At 65.5% G+C, this 18409-nt stretch overlaps 6 protein-coding genes across 6 annotated transcripts; 3 read left to right on the top strand and 3 right to left on the bottom strand.

The window, feature by feature from the left end:
* Nucleotides 1-345: 345 nt before the first annotated feature.
* PFL1_02279 (uncharacterized protein) lies at nucleotides 346-1902 on the bottom strand (the record flags this gene model as incomplete). The annotated part of the gene is made up of 2 exons (XM_007879792.1): nucleotides 346-521; nucleotides 618-1902. The coding sequence occupies 2 exons, from the start codon at nucleotides 1900-1902 to the stop codon at nucleotides 346-348; spliced, it is 1461 nt and encodes a 486-aa protein (XP_007877983.1).
* A 1156-nt stretch (nucleotides 1903-3058) lies between these two features.
* On the top strand, nucleotides 3059-6781 carry PFL1_02278 (uncharacterized protein; the record flags this gene model as incomplete). The annotated part of the gene is made up of 4 exons (XM_007879791.1): nucleotides 3059-3214; nucleotides 3315-3579; nucleotides 3712-6093; nucleotides 6225-6781. 4 exons carry the CDS (start codon nucleotides 3059-3061, stop codon nucleotides 6779-6781), a joined length of 3360 nt encoding a protein of 1119 aa, XP_007877982.1.
* A 277-nt stretch (nucleotides 6782-7058) lies between these two features.
* Nucleotides 7059-8044, bottom strand: PFL1_02277 (uncharacterized protein; the record flags this gene model as incomplete). The annotated part of the gene is made up of 4 exons (XM_007879790.1): nucleotides 7059-7088; nucleotides 7229-7633; nucleotides 7721-7876; nucleotides 7979-8044. 4 exons carry the CDS (start codon nucleotides 8042-8044, stop codon nucleotides 7059-7061), a joined length of 657 nt encoding a protein of 218 aa, XP_007877981.1.
* An 844-nt stretch (nucleotides 8045-8888) lies between these two features.
* On the top strand, nucleotides 8889-9719 carry PFL1_02276 (uncharacterized protein; the record flags this gene model as incomplete). Its single annotated transcript, XM_007879789.1, has 1 exon — nucleotides 8889-9719. One exon carries the CDS (start codon nucleotides 8889-8891, stop codon nucleotides 9717-9719), a length of 831 nt encoding a protein of 276 aa, XP_007877980.1.
* Nucleotides 9720-14763: 5044 nt separating this feature from the next.
* Nucleotides 14764-16173, top strand: PFL1_02275 (uncharacterized protein; the record flags this gene model as incomplete). Its single annotated transcript, XM_007879788.1, has 1 exon — nucleotides 14764-16173. One exon carries the CDS (start codon nucleotides 14764-14766, stop codon nucleotides 16171-16173), a length of 1410 nt encoding a protein of 469 aa, XP_007877979.1.
* Nucleotides 16174-16718: 545 nt separating this feature from the next.
* Nucleotides 16719-17966, bottom strand: PFL1_02274 (uncharacterized protein; the record flags this gene model as incomplete). Its single annotated transcript, XM_007879787.1, has 1 exon — nucleotides 16719-17966. One exon carries the CDS (start codon nucleotides 17964-17966, stop codon nucleotides 16719-16721), a length of 1248 nt encoding a protein of 415 aa, XP_007877978.1.
* Between the last annotated feature and the right edge of the window lie 443 nt (nucleotides 17967-18409).

Genomic DNA, 18409 nt, shown 5'->3' with positions numbered 1-18409 from the left:
ATCGTCCCAACGCGATCCTCGCGACGAGAGGAGGGATCGCGATGGCGGCAGGAGGGACGGGGACAGGATGAGGGATCGTGGCGATCGGGATCGAGAGAGAGATCGCGACCGGGACCGGGATGCCCATCGGCCACGCGACGACCGGTACGGCCGCCCACGCTCACGCAGTCCGATGCGGGATCACCGTCCGTCTCACCACTCATCGAGGCGTTGATACGCCACCGTGGCACTGTATGATTACCACCTCGACATCTGGCCCGACCACCTCGGGCGCAACATGGCACGGTCCAAGCGGCCGCGCTGCCGAGGACCCGCCGCTGATCCGACGGTCCACGGCTTGGCTGGTCACCTCAGTCCTTCGACCAGGGTCCTTTCGGCGGTGCGGTCCACAGAGGCTCGGATGGACTGGGTGCCGTTGGTGCCGGCCGCGTCTTGAGGCGGAGGATGGGGTTGGAGATCCTCGCGACACAGTGGGCACATTGGGCTGATGGTGAGCCACGAGTCGATGCATTGAACGTGGTCTGACGGCGGTCGGCAGGCAGGGCAGGACGAGGCAGTCAGTAGGCGGGTGGCGAGTCCAGAACACATCGGCAGCGAGGCCGGCAATGACGACTTACAGTGGTGCCGACCGAGGCAGGGGAGCACCCTCACCTCGTCGCCGTGCGAAAACGTCTCGGTGCAGATGGCGCACCATTCCGTCCTCTCGTCTGCTACCATGGCCGCGGTGCAAGCCTGGTCATCGTTTTGATCGTCATTGTCGTGAGCCCCGTTGCCCGTCCAAGCCTTGCTGCGGCCAGAGCTGTTCTGCTCGCCAGCCAGTGCGTCGGTCGTCGCATGCGTCGTCATGCGGTCGTCGTCGGGTGATAGCGTAACGGGCGGGCGGCAAAGGCTCCCTGTGGCGGCTTGTCCCTCATGTTCTGTGCTCCCCGCTGCTGCCTCTGTCCGACCGTGGGCCAACCCGAACGCAGCGGGTGTGTTTGGCGGCAGCTCCGCGCACTCAACGGCAGCCACGGCGTGGCCTGCTGCTACTTCGGCCCGCTGGTCTGCGGACGGCGGGCGGCGCACCACGCTGCCCTCTGGCAACTTTCGAGGGGATGCCCGCAGCGCACCCCAGGTGGTGACGGGGAACGTGTCGAGCACCGCTCTGGTCAGGCCGGCCGCACGGCTCCTCGGCGGGATCGGTCCGTCGGGATGCTCCGGGTCGGCCGCCCGCGGTCCGTACCGAACGGGATCGCGCCGAGCGCGTCGAAGGCCAAAGATGAGCACCGTGATCACGGCCACGACGATAAAGGCGCACGCCGATAGCGTGCCGATGGCGGCGGGAGAGCTGAGCGCCGACTTGCGATGCGCAGAGGGGGGGCCACCGACGATGCCGGGCACCGACCCAAAGGCACCGTTGACGGATCCAAAGGGCATCGGGGGCATCGTCGGCCTGTCGCGCGAGCTGTTGGACTGGCTGGCCATCGTCGGCGCGTCGCTGCGCGTCTCGTAGTGGTTCACGGGCCGCAGGACCAAAAGCGGCGGTGGCATCGACGCCGTGAGGGGGGCGGTGCCTGGGAGCGCGGGTCCTGGAGGTGGCGTGGGCGGGATGGAGCTGGCCGTCGTGCCCGTCGTGCTGCCGCCGACCCTGATGCTGCGGTTGCTCGCGAGTGATCCGACCTCGACTCGGATCCAGCGGGGCAGAGAGATGCTCGTTGAGGGCCAGGCGGGGAGGCAGCCAAGGCGTAGGACGTGGTAGAGGAGGAGGAGGAGGAGGAGGAATCGCGGCACGCTCCGCCGCGCTGACCAGCCGCGGCGAGAAATGAAGGAAGGTGGCCGACCGGCAACCTTGCTGCTGCCTTCGGAGAAGCCGAAGAGGAGCCACAGCAGGAGCGACAGCTGAAGAGCCAGTTGTTTGGCCATGGCGACGACCGAGACGAAGGGTGGCGGCAGGGCTTGAGATTAGCTGCGCAGAGGAGCGAGCAAGAAGGCAAGAGGTTGGACTGACAGACTAGGCGGGGGGCGGAGGTCGGGGACAAGAGGCTGTCAAGTCCACCGCCGGCGTAGACCTGCTGATAAGGGAGTGACGACGAGGACAAGGGCGTTGATGGAGGGACACAGAAGGCAGACCGGGGATGGTCGACCAGATGCTGGCTTCTTGAAGGTTGGTCGGTCGGTCGGTCGTTCGGTCGGTCGGTCGGCGTCGCTGCCTATACCGGCTACGCCCCGGCCAGAGAGGGCCGTACATGCATGTATGCTGCTGAGCGGGCGAAGATGGAGACGGTGCAAACAGCATCTGCCTCTGCCTCTGCCTCTGCCCCTGTCGTTGCTTCTGATGCCAGCACGCCAGCTGGAGCGCTTCATCAATCACGGCTCGTCCCCCCACCTCGGCGCCAACCTAGGCAGCTAGAGGGCAGTAGGCGGTGCCTTGTTGTCCCAGATCGCAGTCGGTCGGAAGCCGAGCCGTTCCCATCCGGCCTGATACGACACGCCAGACCAGAGGATGCCCGGGTCGGCTCATCTCTAGATCAAGCGCCCTTGCGATGAGACGGTATGAGAGCGGCAAGGCCGGAGGGCTAGTCAACACCAGACATCCGGACCCATAGCTGCTGCTGCTGCCGCTGCTGCTCGCCGTAGGTGTGGTCGGTGGGGGTGGGTAGGAATAATGGGCGAGGGATGGTGTGTGGGTCGTTGGGTGGTGGGGCGGGTGCACCGTGCGTTGGCCGTTTGAGCGGAAGCTGGCGGACGCCGCCGCCAAAGAAGCCGCGTGCGTGCGTGCGTCGGCGCTGCCGAAGTCCGGGATTGTGCCGAGGCCTTCTTCTCTCCACCATACCACTCGCGCTCTTTGCGCTTCCGCCTTTCCCTCTGCTACCAAACAACTTCCTTGCTGGTGCTCTCTCTGCCACGCCGCGAGCACGGCGACCCCGACCCATCTGGACAGCGATCCGTCGACCGCCAACGTTCCTCCGACCCGACCTTCGGCGGCTTGCCCTCTGCATCGCATCGCTTCGTCCGTGGACAGTCTTCAGACTCCTCCGCAGCGCCATCAAGTCCTCCCTTGGCGGACGGGGGAGAGACAATGTCAGACTCGCAAGGCCTGACGCCAACCACGCCGACCTTCCCACCCGGTTCGAGGAGGAGACCAAGGGCCCCGGAAGCGGAGCGCAACGATGCCACCGCAGCCAGGGCCAACGAAGACGACGAGGCACTAGATGAGATCCGCAGGTACGAGAGCGTAAGTAGCAGCAGATAGGAGGCTGCAGTTCCGGCTTCTCTCGCTGCCATGAGCTCAAGAGGGGCTGACGTCGGCCGCCTACCTCTGCGCTGCTCGACAGTTCTCGACCGTAGACTGGATCGTCGATGGAACCCGGGAGCGCAACCGCCTGGCGCGGGAGCGAGAAGCCGAGTCGATCTACTTCTCCAACGCTCAGCTCGCGAACGGAGGCGAGGCCGCATGGGGCCGCTTCGGCTTCGGCAGAGCAGGGCTGCCCCCGAGGTGGTGGTCCAGAGGGCCCTGGGGTCGGAGGCTGTGGCTCATCTGGGGCGTCGTCAAGAGCGCCCTCAGCGCCTTCACAGACAGCGGCGTCGTGGTGCTGGTCGGTGAGTCGGCCGGCGCTCTGCGACTTCACGATGACGCGCCAGGCTTCGACCGGACGCTGACAGCAAGCCCGTCTCTGCCTTCTCTCCTCTCTCCGCCTGTCGCCGCTGACACTTCTGCCTCTGCCATGCCAGGCATCATCATCGGCCTCAACATGGGCATGATCAGTCTCGCCACAGAGTGGGCATCGGACCTCAAGCAGGGCTACTGCTCGTCGGGCTGGTGGCTCAACCAAAAATTCTGCTGCTGGGAGATGATGGACCCGGCGGGCCCGGGAGGAGCGCCAATACCCGCGGCCGCCAAGGCGGTAGCGGCAACGACGGCAACGGCGTCGCTAGCAGCTCCTTCGCTGGCTGCTGATGCGACCAAGTCGGCCCTTGGCACAGCGGCGACCTCTGGTACGGCGGCCAACCTCACGGCGCGGCTCGTCGAACGCTGGGACGATGCCGGTGGCGATCTTCTCCTCGACACGGGCAGGCAGGTCGTGCGGCGTGGGCTCGGCGGCGGACTGTCGCTGCTTTCCCGCGCCGAAGAGGTCTCAACGCCAGCCATGGACCTCAGCGAGACGTGCACGGACTGGGTGCCGTGGTCGCACTGGACGGTGCCCGCGTTCCTCGTCTACCTCGTCTTTGCCTGCCTACTGGCGGCCACCGGCGCCCACCTCGTCCGCTCGTTCGCACCCTATGCGGCGGGCAGCGGCATCTCGGAGATCAAGTGCATCCTTGCTGGCTTTGTTATCAACGGCTACCTCGGCTTCGGCACGCTCGCCATCAAGAGCCTGACGCTGCCCCTCGCCATCGCCTCGGGCCTCAGCGTCGGCAAGGAGGGTCCCGCGGTGCACGTGGCCTGCTGCATCGGCAACGTGGTGGCGGGCTACTTCCGCAGCTTCAACCGCAGCCAGGCCAAGATGCGCGAGCTGCTGACGGCCGCCAGCGCTGCCGGCGTCGCTGTGGCGTTTGGCTCGCCGATAGGCGGCGTGCTCTTCTCGCTCGAGGAGATGGCGCACAACTTCCCGGCCTCAACCATGTGGCGCAGCTTCCTCTGCGCGCTGGCCGCCACCGTCACGCTGTCGTTCATCAACCCCTTCCGCACCGGCAAGCTCGTCCTCTTCCAGGTGTCGTACGACCGCGACTGGCACTACTTCGAGATCCTCTTCTACATCATCATCGGAGTCTTTGGCGGTCTCTATGGCGCGTTTGTGATCAAGTACAACCTGCAGGTGCAGAGCTTCCGCCGGAGCAACCTGGCGCAGCACGGACTCGCCGAGGCCGTCGTCCTGGCCGCCCTGACGGCCTTTATCGGCTACGGCAACAAGTTCCTCCGGATCGACATGACCGAGTCGCTCGAGATCCTCTTCCGCGAGTGCGAGGGCGGCGGCGACTACGACAACCTCTGCCAGTCGTGGGCCCAGTGGCGCATGGTCAACTCGCTGCTGCTCGCCACGGTGCTGCGGATCGCGCTCGTCATCATCTCGTACGGCTGCAAGGTGCCCGCCGGCATCTTTGTGCCGTCGATGGCCATCGGCGCCACCTTTGGCCGGATGATTGGCATCCTCGTCAAGGCGCTCTACAACGCCTTTCCTGACGCTAGCCTCTTTTCCGCCTGCCGACCCGACGTGCCCTGCATCACGCCGGGTACCTACGCCTTCCTGGGCGCCGCCGCCGCGCTGGCCGGCGTCACGCGGATCACGGTGGCCGTGGTCGTCATCATGTTTGAGCTGACGGGCGCCCTCACCTACATCCTGCCCACCATGCTCGTCGTCGGCATCACCAAGGGCGTCGGCGACTACTTTGGAAAGGGAGGCATCGCCGAGCAGATGATCAAGTTCAGCGGCTACCCCTTCCTCGACAAGGACGAGCACGCCTTCGGCATCCCGGTCCACGACGTCATGAAGACGGACCCTGTGACGCTCAACGCCGACGGCATGCCGCTTTCCGAGCTCGAGGCCAAGCTGGAGCAGGCCAGCTACAAGGGCTTCCCCGTCGTCGCCAGCCGGAACGACGCAACGCTGCTCGGATACGCCGGCAAGATGGAGCTGCGCTACGCGATCGCCAAGGCGAGGCGGGCGCGGGCGCTGTCGCCGCAGACGATCTGCATGTTTACGATCCCGATCGACAACGGCGACGATGGCGACCTGTCGGCGCATCTCCGGCCCAACGACGACCTCAACGACGTACCGTCCAACGAGACGACGGCAGCGGCTTCGCACGGCTCTGGCACCGGGCGCGCAGCTTCGATGCTGCAGCACCTCGGGCGTGGTGCAAGCTTGACGGCCGGCGGGAGCGGCGACAGACGGCAGCGCGAGGCCGAGAGTCTGATTGGGCAGCTGGGCGAGGACGGTATGGGCGATGATGACGACGGGTTCGCAGACGGCCTCGGTCGTCCCGACGACGGCCTGGGCGAGGCCAGCGGAGGCGTCGATGGCGAGGGCGACGAGGATGTGATTGAGCTGGCCGGTTGGATCGACCAGACGCCGCTCATCGTCCAGCCGGCCATGGCTCTCGAGGTGGTCATGGGTGAGTGCACGCCGCGTAGGCAGGCTCCTTGCATGCTCTGCCTCTGGCTGACCGGCTCTGGCGTGCTCTCTCTCTCTCTCTCTCTCTCTCTCCCTCTTGCTTCTTCGCGCGCGTCGTTCTTTGATTCGCAGATCTTTTCAAGAAACTCGGACCCCGCGTCATCCTCGTCGCGAGGTTTGGCCGACTGTCGGGCCTGGTGACGGTCAAGGACGTGCTCAAGAAGATTGCGGCTCAGGAAAAGGCGGAAGCCAACGCCGCTGCCGCCGCCGCAGCCGCCGCCGCCCAGCGTCTGCCTTCGACGAGCTCGGGGCACGGCATGGGGCTCGCGCAGCACGACGCCGTTCCCAGCGGCGAGCTCGAGGCTCTGCTCAACGAGGCGTCGGAATGGGTGCGGGCAAAGTACGAGGCGGTACGACCTCACATCGACCCCGTCCTGAGTCGCCTCGGTCTCAGCGGCGTTTCGAGACGAAGCGGCAGCGGCGGGGGGAGAGGGCCGAGCGGGAGGGCGAGGTATACCGAGCTGGGCGGGGAAGACACCGAAGAGAGCGGCATCGCGCTCGACTCGACGCGGTCGTCGGTCGATGGTGCGGCCAGCCGGGATGCGCCGCGCAGGGGAAGGGACGGGGGGGCGCGCGGCGACGCAAAGGACGACGACGAGCAGGCTCAATTCGTCCTCGGCGATGAGTGACCGACTCGGCCTTTCTCTCTCTCTCGCCTCCTCTCTCTATCTGCTGTGCGATCAGCACTTGCTGTATCACTACAAGGACGCTTGGCATTGCCGAGGCACCGAGGCGGTCTCGTTCAGGCGGATCCGAAGCGGACTTTGCATTCGGACGACAAGCAGCTGCCAGCCAGGCGTTACAGGATCCGCTTCCGCGCGTGCGAAGGCGGGCGAACGGGCGGGACCTGCCCACATCCAGCTCGACCGCTGCCGAACGAGCATGTCTGGCGGGCGGACGAGTACTTCAGCGCAGCTTCTTGTCCTCAAAGAAGCCCTGTCGCCGCAGAATTGGGGTTGAGGGCGGAGCAGGAGATAGGAATACAGCCAAGGTGTCAGCGACCGCACGGCATCTCTCGCCCGTTGGGTCCATGGTAGCAGGACCGCGCCTGGGGACTGAGCAGCGTTCGCACTCACCCTGAGATGCCTGAGCTGCCAGACGCAGGTGCCGAGGAGGGTGATGAGCTGGAGGCTGCTCCACCAGATGGCTTTGGAGTTGGTGTCCTCGCTGAGGTTCCTGAACTCGGCCTCGCGCTCGCGCTGGTACTGCTGCTCGCGGCGGATGTCGCGCAGCTTGGCGTTGAGCTCGCGCACGCGGCTGCTGAGGTCCTGGACGTGGCTGCGGTCGCGCACCGAGTTGTCGGGCTTGGCATCGCCAATGATGATGTCGAGGTGCATCCGCACCGACGTGTTGGGGTGCGGCCGCCCGTCAAAGACGGGCGTCATGCAGATCCGGTGGTCGCCCGCCTCGTGCGACGTAAAGGCAAACTTGCCCTCTGGAGGTCCCCGCGTCGAAGTCACAATGTGGTCGTCTTTCACTTCCTGTTGGGTTGGTCGTCATGGTCGGAACTGAGTGGTCAGTGATCTGTACAGTGAAGTAAAGACGAAGGAACAGGAGCGCGAACGCACCTTGACGCTGATCTGGATGCCCAAGTCGTCCTTGATGACGAACCGCTGGAGGTCCTTGTCCCACTCCTCGGCCATGTAGTGTCCGACGACGACGGTGTCGTTGGGCAGTTCCTCGAAGAAGCATTTCGTCGTTCCCTCGTCGACATAGAAGTAGAGCTGCAGTCGAACGCAAGATGTGCGGTGCCGTGGCGGCGGGAAACATGGTCAGTCGACTCGATCCTTCGTCGGTCGGTGAGACGGCAGGGCCTGGCTACTCACTGCTTGGGCCGTGGCGAAGAAGGCCAGCGCCGCGAGGGCCAGCAGGTGTAGAGACTTGGCGAGCATGGCACCCGTTGCTAGGTTGTCGGGACGGTGGTGGTCGTCGAGGTCGAGGTCGAGGTCGAGGTCGTTAGGTGGGCGTGGCGGGTCGAGAGCAGGAAGCTAGGCAGGCGAGCCGGCCAGGTAGAGAGAGGTTGGACCTGCAGCCCGAGAGGCGCCCTGTGCGCCCACTTGTCTGGATGCCAGCTTGGCAGACTTCGAACACACTTCGGAGCCGAGAATTCGGGGTCTTGGCGTGGCCGCTGCCCTGGCCTGCTGGTTCGCACCCGCACCTCCGACCGCCATCCGCCGGCGGCCGCGTCCCATTTGCTTGCTCGCTGGATGGCTCGAGCTGGGGGCTTGGCAGCTAACTACCTCGAGCATGCCTGGCTGGCATCATCGCTGTCCATCGTCCATCAAGAGTATCCTCGCTCGCCCAGACAGACGGACAGACCACACCAAGGTGGCGGGCCGACATCGCTGGCTGACCTGGCCTGCCAGGCCTGGCGGGTCATTTTCGCCTCGAATAAAGGGGCCAAAAATCTATGGCTGCCGTCGTCCAGCCTGGCCTGGTCCCCACTTGGCGCAGGACGCCTTCCATGACCGACGCCAATATCTTTCGCTCGCTCGCTCGCTCGCTCACGCTCCTCGCCTTGCGGTAGAGGGTGCTGCTACCAACAGGATGTCGGCACCGAGACGACCAGGAGCGACGGCACCTTTGCTGCCGCCGGTACTGTAACTACCGCCACTACTACAAGGTTCGTCCACCTGCGCTGAAGCGAACCGGCGGCTGGACCTGGCCGAACAGACCACGCACACGATCTCGAGGAGAGCCTGTAGCGTGGCGCCGGCCGCAGACGGTCGATGGCACATGTTCCGGAGCCTCCTCGGCACCAGAAGCGACGCCAGCTGCTGCCGCGGGACCCGTCGCCTTGGTCAAGGACCGATGGCTGGCAAGGACAGACGCTTCTGGCGAGGCATCATCGCGCATCAGGCCACGGGTCTACACGTCCATCCGATGCTGCCGCTTCCGGCAACGATCTCGGCCGCCAGGTCGCGTCTCACGCGCTTCGCTGTCTCTCTATCTGTTGCCTGCGCCCCAGATCGGAAGGAACTCCGCCAGGAGCCACGCCGCCGTCCGAGCAAGAGCACGAGTGCTTATCCCGCACTCCCACGCCCCACGATGCTTCGTCACGTCGTTCGAGGGATCGTCATTCGAACGAACGCGTATGTACGGTCGACATCGGCAGTTGTCCAGACAAGCCGTCGGCCGGCAGCGAGATCGGGCTGGGCAAGCAGGACCGCAGCACATCAGATGCTCCACGCTGCCCCGCGCAGCTCGCCGTCATTCCGTCTCGTCGCAGCGGCGCGGTCGCAAAGCCTGGTCACGGGCGCAGGTCACCTACGTTTTGGAGGCAAATGTGGGCCCCAGGTGGCGAGCCGGGCGGACGAAACAAGGCAAGACGCGGCGTACCTTGGCCATCAAAGGACGGTCACGTTCTTCAGCACACCGAGTGGGCATCCACCGTCGCCGTCGCCATGTTTGTGCCGAAACCGGCGACCGACTGCTCCAGGATATCGAGCTGAGACAGGTCGATGGACGAGCCGGGCCTTGAGCAGCTCCCCTGATCCTGAGCTGCTTAGAGTACCGTGCTCCGCCGCAGCGACCCGGCTCGCTGCATTTGACTGGACGCTGATCTAGCCTCACCCACCCCTTTCGGCAGGATCGCAACCGCTGGCCAGCGGCAAGTCGGGGGCGGTGGCGTCCATTCCAAAGGACGAGACACGTCGCTTCCGACGAGACCCACGGGTCTACCACCTGGTACGTTCCTTGACCGTCGGACCCTCAGCGTGATCCCAACTCCCTCGCCCCTGCTTTGGAAGCGTCTAGCTCCGTCGAGCAGGTCAGCAGTCCCGCCGAGCCGCCGGAAGAGCCTGCCTGGCCCTACGTCGCCTTCAACGTGGAAGTAGCCCTTCAAGTCAGGCGGCCGACATTACGCGCGGCCGCGCTCGGGGAAGAGCTGATCCGGCACATCGACCCATGGCTCGAAGTCTGGTATCGACGCCCTGCTGTGCCGAACACGGAGTGGGGCTGCCCACAGTACGGTAGTAATCCCAGCGACCATCTTGCGAGCGATGGGGACCACAAGGTCGCCTCGGCTTTCGTCTGTCAGCCCTCGGAGCTCCGAGCCGCTACACTGATCTTGGCACCCGAGCTGTCGCTGATCTCGGCCGCGAGGTCCTCTTCATCTCGCATCAAAGCGGGCGAAAGGATGAAAGACTCCGCGGCTATAGGAAGCTTCTGTAGCAATCAAACGACGGGAGGACGCGGTCGATATCGACAGCCTCACACGCGGTATGTCAACGAGGCCAAGTAAGTCGGGACAGAGGATGGCGGGCGGCGACGACGACGACGAACCGCCGGCATCAAAACAAGAAGCGGCGCGGGCCTGGGCGGGCAGAGGCAACAGATGACGAAGACGGGGACGGGCCATGAGGTCTTGGAGCAGCCTGGCGAGCCGGCTGACCACGTACTTCTCTCGCTCCGACCCGACTGCCAGACTCCGCGCGCTCCCCAAGGCGTGACGCCCTGATCAGGCCTGGCCTGTCTGCCACGCCTTGCTCGCCCTCCTGGGCGCCCGCGGATCGGCCTGGGTTTCAGACCCCGCCAAACGGCGATCTGCAGATGGACAAAGAGCCCGCGATGCGTCGGTCTTCTAACCCGACGCCGGCAGACCGAGGTTCGGTGCTCGCCACTCTTTGATGGTCCCGCTCACGCTTGCTCGCCACCAAGCAAGTCCACACGGGAAGACAACGCCGCGCAGGCATGTTATGGCTCGGGATCCATCAGAGCACACCGGACGTATCAGCCTGCCAGCCCAGCGCAGCTCAAAACGCCATCTTCGCCAGGCTCGGGGCGAAGAGGCAGAGATAGACAAGCTTGAGTCGAGAGCTCTGTGCCTGTGGCCTATTGTCCCCGTAGCCCATCCGGCCGCCTGGCTCCGTCTACAGTAGTTAGCGCGAGGTACGTACGTACGCTGGAGAGGGCCCCGCGGTGCGCACTCCAGATTGCTAGGCCTGGTCTGGCCTCACAGCGACGGCTACGGCAGCGCTGAACACAAAGCGAGGAACACGCACCCACTCGGAACAGGCGGGCGCGCACCGCGCACCGCGCACCATGTCTAGCAACGTCGCAACCGGCCTTCGCCTGCGGTCGGGCGCGCCGCTGCCGTGGCACGCACGGCAATTTCGTTCCGGATGGGCGGACGAAGCTCGAGGCAGACGGCGAAGGCCTGGTTCGGAATCAGCGGAAGAGTGCCAATCCTCGCAGGCAACGCAGCAGGCAGGCTCTGCGGAGGAGAGCTTTCGTTGATCGTACAATGATAATCGTGCTCCTGGGCGTGTTCCGATGGCGCTGATGATGGCGGCATCCTTACCGGTAGGGAGGTCGTACTGCGCCGCCCTTACCCTTTGGTGGCGCAAGCAAGCTCACAACCCACCAGCTCAGCAGCGCGCGCTGCCAGCCTCCTCCCCGGCACCGCCATCATCTTCGAGAAGGACCCCGCCTGGCCTTTTCTCGCGTGGGTCGGCTGCGTCCGAACGTCCGGGGTACGTTTTACGAGGCGAGAGCGCGAGGCGAGGTCGAGCGACGATCGAGGGCAACGTCTATACGGCGGCGAGCGGGGCGGCGTGCTGAGCACCTGCTCCAGCTTCCTCCTTAGTTCTGTAGCATCGCGTTTCTTTCTTGGGCCTCTCGATTTGCATTTCATTGCTCTCGCCACATTAGGCCCCCTGTGAACTTTGTCGACACGAGACAGGAGATGTAGCATCGACGTTGCACCGTCGCCTCTCTCCCCCGCGCGGCGCCCGAAACCCTCGGTTCTGAGCGTCGCGTCGCTTGGCGCCGCCTGCACCGCCACGAGCTGCATTTCCGGCGCCTTCCTCGCCGCAGTTGTCGCCATCGTCGTCGATCGGGGCGAGGAGTGGATGCCGCGGCGGCGAATGGCCCAGGTATGCGGTCACACTCCTGCTCCCTCGACGGCCAGGCAGGAGGTCGAGCCGTGGCCGTGATCTTGCGATGTGAGTGCGGCGAAGACGGCAGACAGTTCCGCAAGCAAGCAGACCAGGCAAAGGTCGCGGGCCGAAATCGTGCCTCTCGCCGAGCCTGCCATACACCCCAGCCCGGGCGTAAGGCTGGCGTCGACACGATCCTGCCTCGGCCAACACCGTCCTGCTGGTCGGCTGCCCTTGGCCTGCCGATTCGTCTTCTGCCCTCGATGGGTAGGTGCGGCCGTGCGTCTGCTTCTCGAGCGCTAACGACCTGGCTGCTTGCTGGTGCGCTCTCACACGACTCTCTAGCGTTGGATTGCGATGGCGATGGCCAACAGGCTAGAGCCAACGGGCGGAGCTACAGACTCTCTGGCGGCGCTGGCGGGTGCAATTTGAAGATCGTTGCAGCACGCCGGCCTGAACCCTGGCTGGCAAAACGTTGCCCTGCTTCGCCCTGCCTGCCCTGGCTTGCTTTCTCCGGCCGCCAAAGTTTCGGGCCAAGAAAACAAGAAAGAGGCCGGCACATCGGCGTCAGCACGCGGGCACGCACCGCACTGCAACGCATCGCGGGCGATGGGCCCCCAGTCGAGATCAGAGGCAGGCCGGGCAGCATGACATGTGGGTTGAACGGAGTCGAAGCCAGCAAGCAAGGCTGCACGCCGTCCGGCCTACGCCTCCGGCCCTCTGGCTGGGGGGCCTCGCTCGATGGCGGCGGCGGCGATGGTAGTGCCGACGACCGCTGTGGGGTCAGCGCCAGCTAGTCTGGGCCGGCCTGGCCAGGCCCCGCACAGCCTGCCAACCTGACGGACGAGCCGATGAGGGCGATGGGTTCGGCTGCCGCTGCCGTCTCGGTGCGGGGCGGGGCGCAAGGCAAGCGAAAGGAGGAAGAGGCCCAACCCAGGCTAGGCTCTGCCCGCCAGGCAGGCAGCCAGCAGGAGGCAGGGCAGGCCAAGTTCAGCAGGCTAGGCAAGCCGCCGCTCGGCTTGCCGAGTGCGTCTCTGGCTTTCGTGCCCCTTCCAGCCGCACCGCCCGCCCGCCCGCCCGGCCGGCCGGCCGGCCGCCGCCGCTGCTCGGGGCCTGGCTGTCCATCCCAAAAAGGGGGTTTGCGGCCACACAGTCCCGCCGCGCCACCAGAACCCTGGCCAGCAAGGCAGGGCATGGCAAGGCAGGGCATGGCGAGGCAGGCAGGAAGGGGACCGGCCGCTCCGCTCGCCCAGCATGGCTCGATCCGAACGAAAAGGCGAAATCGGATTTCATCATCCTGCCTGTCGGGCCATCGACTTGCCATATGCATGAGAGCCTGCCGGCCTACTGTTGTGTAGCTGGGCGGACACTTCACAACCTGACCTAGAGCCTGTTCTCTGGAGAGAGTCAAAGACAGAGAGAAGAGAAAGACAGGAGAGAGGCAGCGCAGGCAGGCAACCAACCCCCCATCCCACCAAGCAACCGCCACCAGAGGGCACGCGCACCAGCTCGATTGACAGCGCCTGACCCCTCCTACTGTAGACGCCGTCCGTCTTCCTGCCTGCTCCATCGCCATCGTCGAGCAGCGCCCCACCTCTTCTCGGTCGACCATCACCACCAACCACGCCTAGCGCCGCCGCTCTCCTTTCCCCCTCTGCAGCCGCCTGCCAGTCGACATAGCCACGCCGCTTTGTCGTAGGTCTGGCTCCGCCCGCTCGCCGCCTCGACAACCGCTACGCCCGCACGCTGGCATCATCAGCTTGCCTGCCTGCCTGCCTGCCTGCCTCACCTCCCCCTGGGCCCGGCATCTCGGCTTCCGTCTCTGCGCCCCGACCTCAACCTTCCCTTCCCTGACGACCACGTACCGCTCGACCCTCGTCACCACCTCTCCTGCATCGGCATCGGCTCCACCATCGACAACCTCGCCGTCATCTCTCCTCCGTCGAGCTTGCAGCCAAACTACCTTTGGCTCGCCCGTATCCGTGTCGCCCTCTCTAGCCCCATCCACCGCACCGCACAAAGGCCCAACGCCACCGCCAGCGCCAGCGCCTTCGCCCATACATCTTCGCCGTCGCTGCCGTCCGTTATACGACCTGCTATCGTCCAAACGCCGCTCGTCTCCCCTCTAGTCGCCAGGAAGCCATCCCACGCCGTGGTCCACGACAGCGCACTCGCGGCACCACCCAGCAGCACTTTGAGCGGGCAAAGCTCAGCGGTCAAGAGCCAGAGCGAACCTTCTAGGCCGCGCTCCCGCCCCGAGACGCCCCGAACTCAGCTTCAGCATCGAGGCTCGTTTCGCCCCTTCCAGCTGCACAAGCCCACGCCGCCGCCGCCGCTCCTGCGCCTGATCTTGCCCTGCCATTTGGCCTCGCCCTTATTCACCAGCGACCACCACCATCATCAGACCCATTCTTGGCCCTGCTTGTCGGCCTGAGCCAGACTTGACAACGTCTCCCCCCCGTAAAAATCGATCCCCTTCAGCCGCGCCTGATGCTTTGACAGCTCAGCACCCATCAGCACCCAATCTATACCAGCGACACCGCTCCAGCTCTCGCGCAACGTTTCTGCTAGATTGTAGCCGACGTGCGCTGCTCCCCTTCAGACCACCCTTCAACCCACCACTGCGAGCCTGGCTGCTTCTGCGCGGCCGTGCATTTCGGAGCCCTGGACAGGCCTTCTCGCCTTTTCTCCGTCTAGAGATCCCTGCGACCACATCCGCCATCATCGCCACCATGGCCCGAACGACACAGGCGCCAAGGTTGGCATGTGCCGTGCTGCTGCTGGCCGCCACGGCCGGTGTGTCGGCATTACCAACGACAGACGCGGAAGGAGGCACACACTGGATCCAGAAGCGGGCCATCATGCGCGGCAAGGACTTCGTACCGCTCGGCAAGACCAACATCCCCCTCACGCCTCTGCTCCTCATCTTTTGCGCGCTCGGCTTCTCGGTGCTGGCGCTGCTGTACGCTCTCATCAACCTCTTTTGCACCAGCCGCCTCTCGAGATCCAGCCGGCAGATCAATGAGGAGAGGTCCCGAGCAAAGCAAGACCTGCGCGTCCGTGGCGCTTCCCGCTCTGCACTCAGCCCTGGAGGCTCGCCAACGCCAGGCTCGAGCAGCAGTCTCGATTCGGCGGGCCGTAAGCTGCCGCCCAACAAGGTGCCCAAGCGGGTCGGCGGCGGGTCGGTACTGCCGCGAATCGGCGGCCTGGATAGGAGGCAAAGCCGCGGCTACCGTGGCACGTCATTCTCGCTCGCAGACGCAGGCAAGAGGAGCAGCAAAGCCAAGGTCGGCACGCTCGGCCTGCCGGTGCTGGCTACGGACGGGCTGTCGAGCGGATCCTCGTTCCAGATCAGCCCCAACGACCTTGAGACGGGCGAAGCTTCGCGATCGCCACTCTCCATAGTCGCGGGAAAGCGGGCCAGCTCGCTCGCTGTCCAGGGTCGCGGACTGTCAAACGGCAGCAGCGTGAGCGGCAGCAGCGGAGCCAGCAGCAGTACCGGCGTCGCGGGCGGCAGCGGCAGCGGCGCCGTCGTCGGTGGGCGGCCTCCTGGTTTCGGGACACGGCACATCTACCGCACCAGCAGCTCGGTCGGGCTGGGCGCCGACCTGTTCAAGTCGAGGAACAGCGTTATCGGCAGCATACCGGTCAATCCGAGCGCCATGGACAGAACCTACGCCACCGCCGAGTACGGCCACCCGCTCGACCACTCGCATGACCTGCGCAGGCACATCACCGACCCTACCGGCGTGCCGCTGTCGAACAGCAGGCGCAACTCTTCGTACTCGCTTTACGACAACACGAGCAGCGAGGCGCACAGCTTCAACGACAGCATGGCCAACAGCCGCATGGGCTCCTTCAGCCTCGCCACGTCGAAGCCGCTGCAGCCGCTCAGCTCGCCGCAGTTTGGCCACGGCTCGATGGGCTCGCTGGCCGGCCAGCTCGGCAGCGGCGCCTCGTCACCTCGACAGACGGGCTACGCCACTCCCATCGGCGGTCCCTCGTCTGCGATGGGCGTCTCCGACAGCAGCTACATGCCGCGCAACAAGTCGTACGACAGCGACGAGGGCGATGCCATCACGGCACAGAGCAGACTGCTGTCGTCGTCGGGCAAAACGTACAAGTCGCCGGCGCGCATCTAAAGGGGAAGGATCCCTGGCAGTCCAAGATCACTGCCTCGCCTCGCCCGCTCCGCTGCAGCATCGATCCGCCCGAAGGCCAACCACAACCCTTGTGTCTCTGCATAGTCTCTAGACCGGCGCGGCCGCTGAGTCCGCCAAGCAAACATGGGCGCGCGAGCACGCCCGTGCCGAGCTCCCTCCCCAGCACCCGTACACACACACGCACACGCACATGGACACTCTGCCTCGCATCGTTTCTTCTCACACCGCGCGTTTAGATGGGTCTCTGCCGATCCTCGATCTCATGCCTGCGCCCTCCTCAACCGCCGCCGCCTCCTTCTCACACGCGGTGGGGCCCAGCAAAAGCGCATGCCTGTACCTAGCCATTGCTGCGTTTTCTTCCGCACCTGCCGACCCAATCACAAGAGAGCCAAACGTCACGGGCTATGTTCACCGCTGCCGCCACGTTGTGCTGTTGTGCGATTCCGTGTGGTGTCGCCTGCTGCTGGTCGCGACCTCGTCTCCACCGTCTGGCTCTGCAGAGGGGCCAGCCGACGCGGGATGGCTCACTGACCCGCGGCCGACGAGTTGCGGTGCTGCCTCGCCAGGTCGCGGATCTGGTCGGTGATCTTTTGAAAGATGGGGAACGTCTGGCTGTCGCGGTACCTCTGTATCGTGGTGCGGCTGAGGATGGTGCCCGCTGGGGTGGCCGAGTCGTCGTGTTGACCGGTCGATGATGCCGCTGCCGATGCCGATGGTGCTGCCGCTGCCGCTGACGCTGGTACCGGTGCTGATGCTGGTGCTGGTGCTGCTGCGGCTGCTGATGCTGGTGCCGAGCTCGTCGCGGCGGTCTCATGTGCGTCGAGGGGCTGGTTGATGATTTCCGCCGCGGCCGAGGCGTCGCTGCCGTTCTGGGTCTGCACCTTGGCCTGGGCCTCTTCCTTTGCGTCGTCGAGCACCCTGACCAGGCCCGGGTCGATGGGGATGCGACCGAGAAAGTGGATGCGCTCCCTCTGCGCCAGGGCCTCTCCTCCGCCTTTGCCCCAGACGTTTGTGCACTCCTCGCAGTGCGGGCAGACGTACCCGCTCATGTTTTCAATGAGGCCGAGGAGGGGCAGGTTGGTCTTGCGCGTAAAGTCGAGGGAGCGGAGGTTGTCGGCGAGCGACACGGCCTGCGGGGTGGTGACCATGACGGCGGAGGGCTGGAAGGTGCGGAGGTACTCGAGGATCGAGATGTGCTCGTCGGAGGTGCCCGGGGGCGTGTCGATGACGAGGTAGTCGAGCGGGCCCCACCGCACGTCGCCGAGAAACTGCTTGATCATGGCATTCTTTTTGGGGCCGCGCCAGACGACCGAGTCGTTCTTGGAGCGGAGGAGGAAGCCGACCGACATGACGGCGAGCGACTGGGACGCGTCGGTGTAGACGGGGACCCAGCCGTCGGACGACTGCTTGACCGTCTGGCCATCGAGGCCGAGCATGCGCGGTATCGAGGGACCCGTCAGGTCGATGTCGAGGATGCCCACCCTCGGCGTGCGCGGCGTTGAGGAGGGAGTGGGAGATGAGGAGGAGGGTGAGGAGGACGACGAGGGTCCGGTGGTGGGACCATCGTCGTCGGTGATGGGCGTCGAGGAGAGAGAGAGGGCGAGCTGGGCCGAGACTGAAGACTTGCCGACGCCCCCTTTGCCCGAGAGGACGAGGATGATGTTGCGCACCTGCGAGAGGCGGCGGACGATGCTTGGATCCGCGCCGAGGTGCGAGGCCGAAGCCGATACGCCCGCGGTGGCAGCTCCGGGGGTCGAAGGGCTGGCCGCCATGCTGGCAAAGGAAAAGGGGGGGGGGGGGGGCGTGGGCGGACGTCCAGTGCGGGCGACGACGGGTCAGACCAAAGGGATGCAGAGGTGCGTGCTCGGTGATCGACTAGAATGTGACGATGTCGGTGAGAAAAGGGAGGGTGTTCACTATATGGACCTTGTGATGGCGATGGTGGCGGGGGGTGGGCGGGCTACTCTAGAGCGAGGGTCGAGAGGTGAATGGGATAGATCGAGAGTCAGGAAGAAGGGGGGCAACCAATCTAATGTGGAGCTGGGAAGCGCCCCAACCTCGGACTTAGGCAGCGGCGCCGTTGCCTTTCGTTGCCTTTGCCTCGACGATGCGACCGACAACTCAGCCGAAGCTGTCAAACCGACCGCGGCGCGGCGCGGCTGGCGCTCCATACCATGGTGCGCTCGCCCCTGCCTCCCCCATGGAAGACTTGGCA

Source organism: Pseudozyma flocculosa (assembly GCF_000417875.1).
Source record: "Pseudozyma flocculosa PF-1 unplaced genomic scaffold scaffold00006, whole genome shotgun sequence".
NCBI lineage: Eukaryota > Fungi > Basidiomycota > Ustilaginomycetes > Ustilaginales > Ustilaginaceae > Pseudozyma > Pseudozyma flocculosa.
This window is presented reverse-complemented; position numbering and strand designations above follow the sequence as displayed.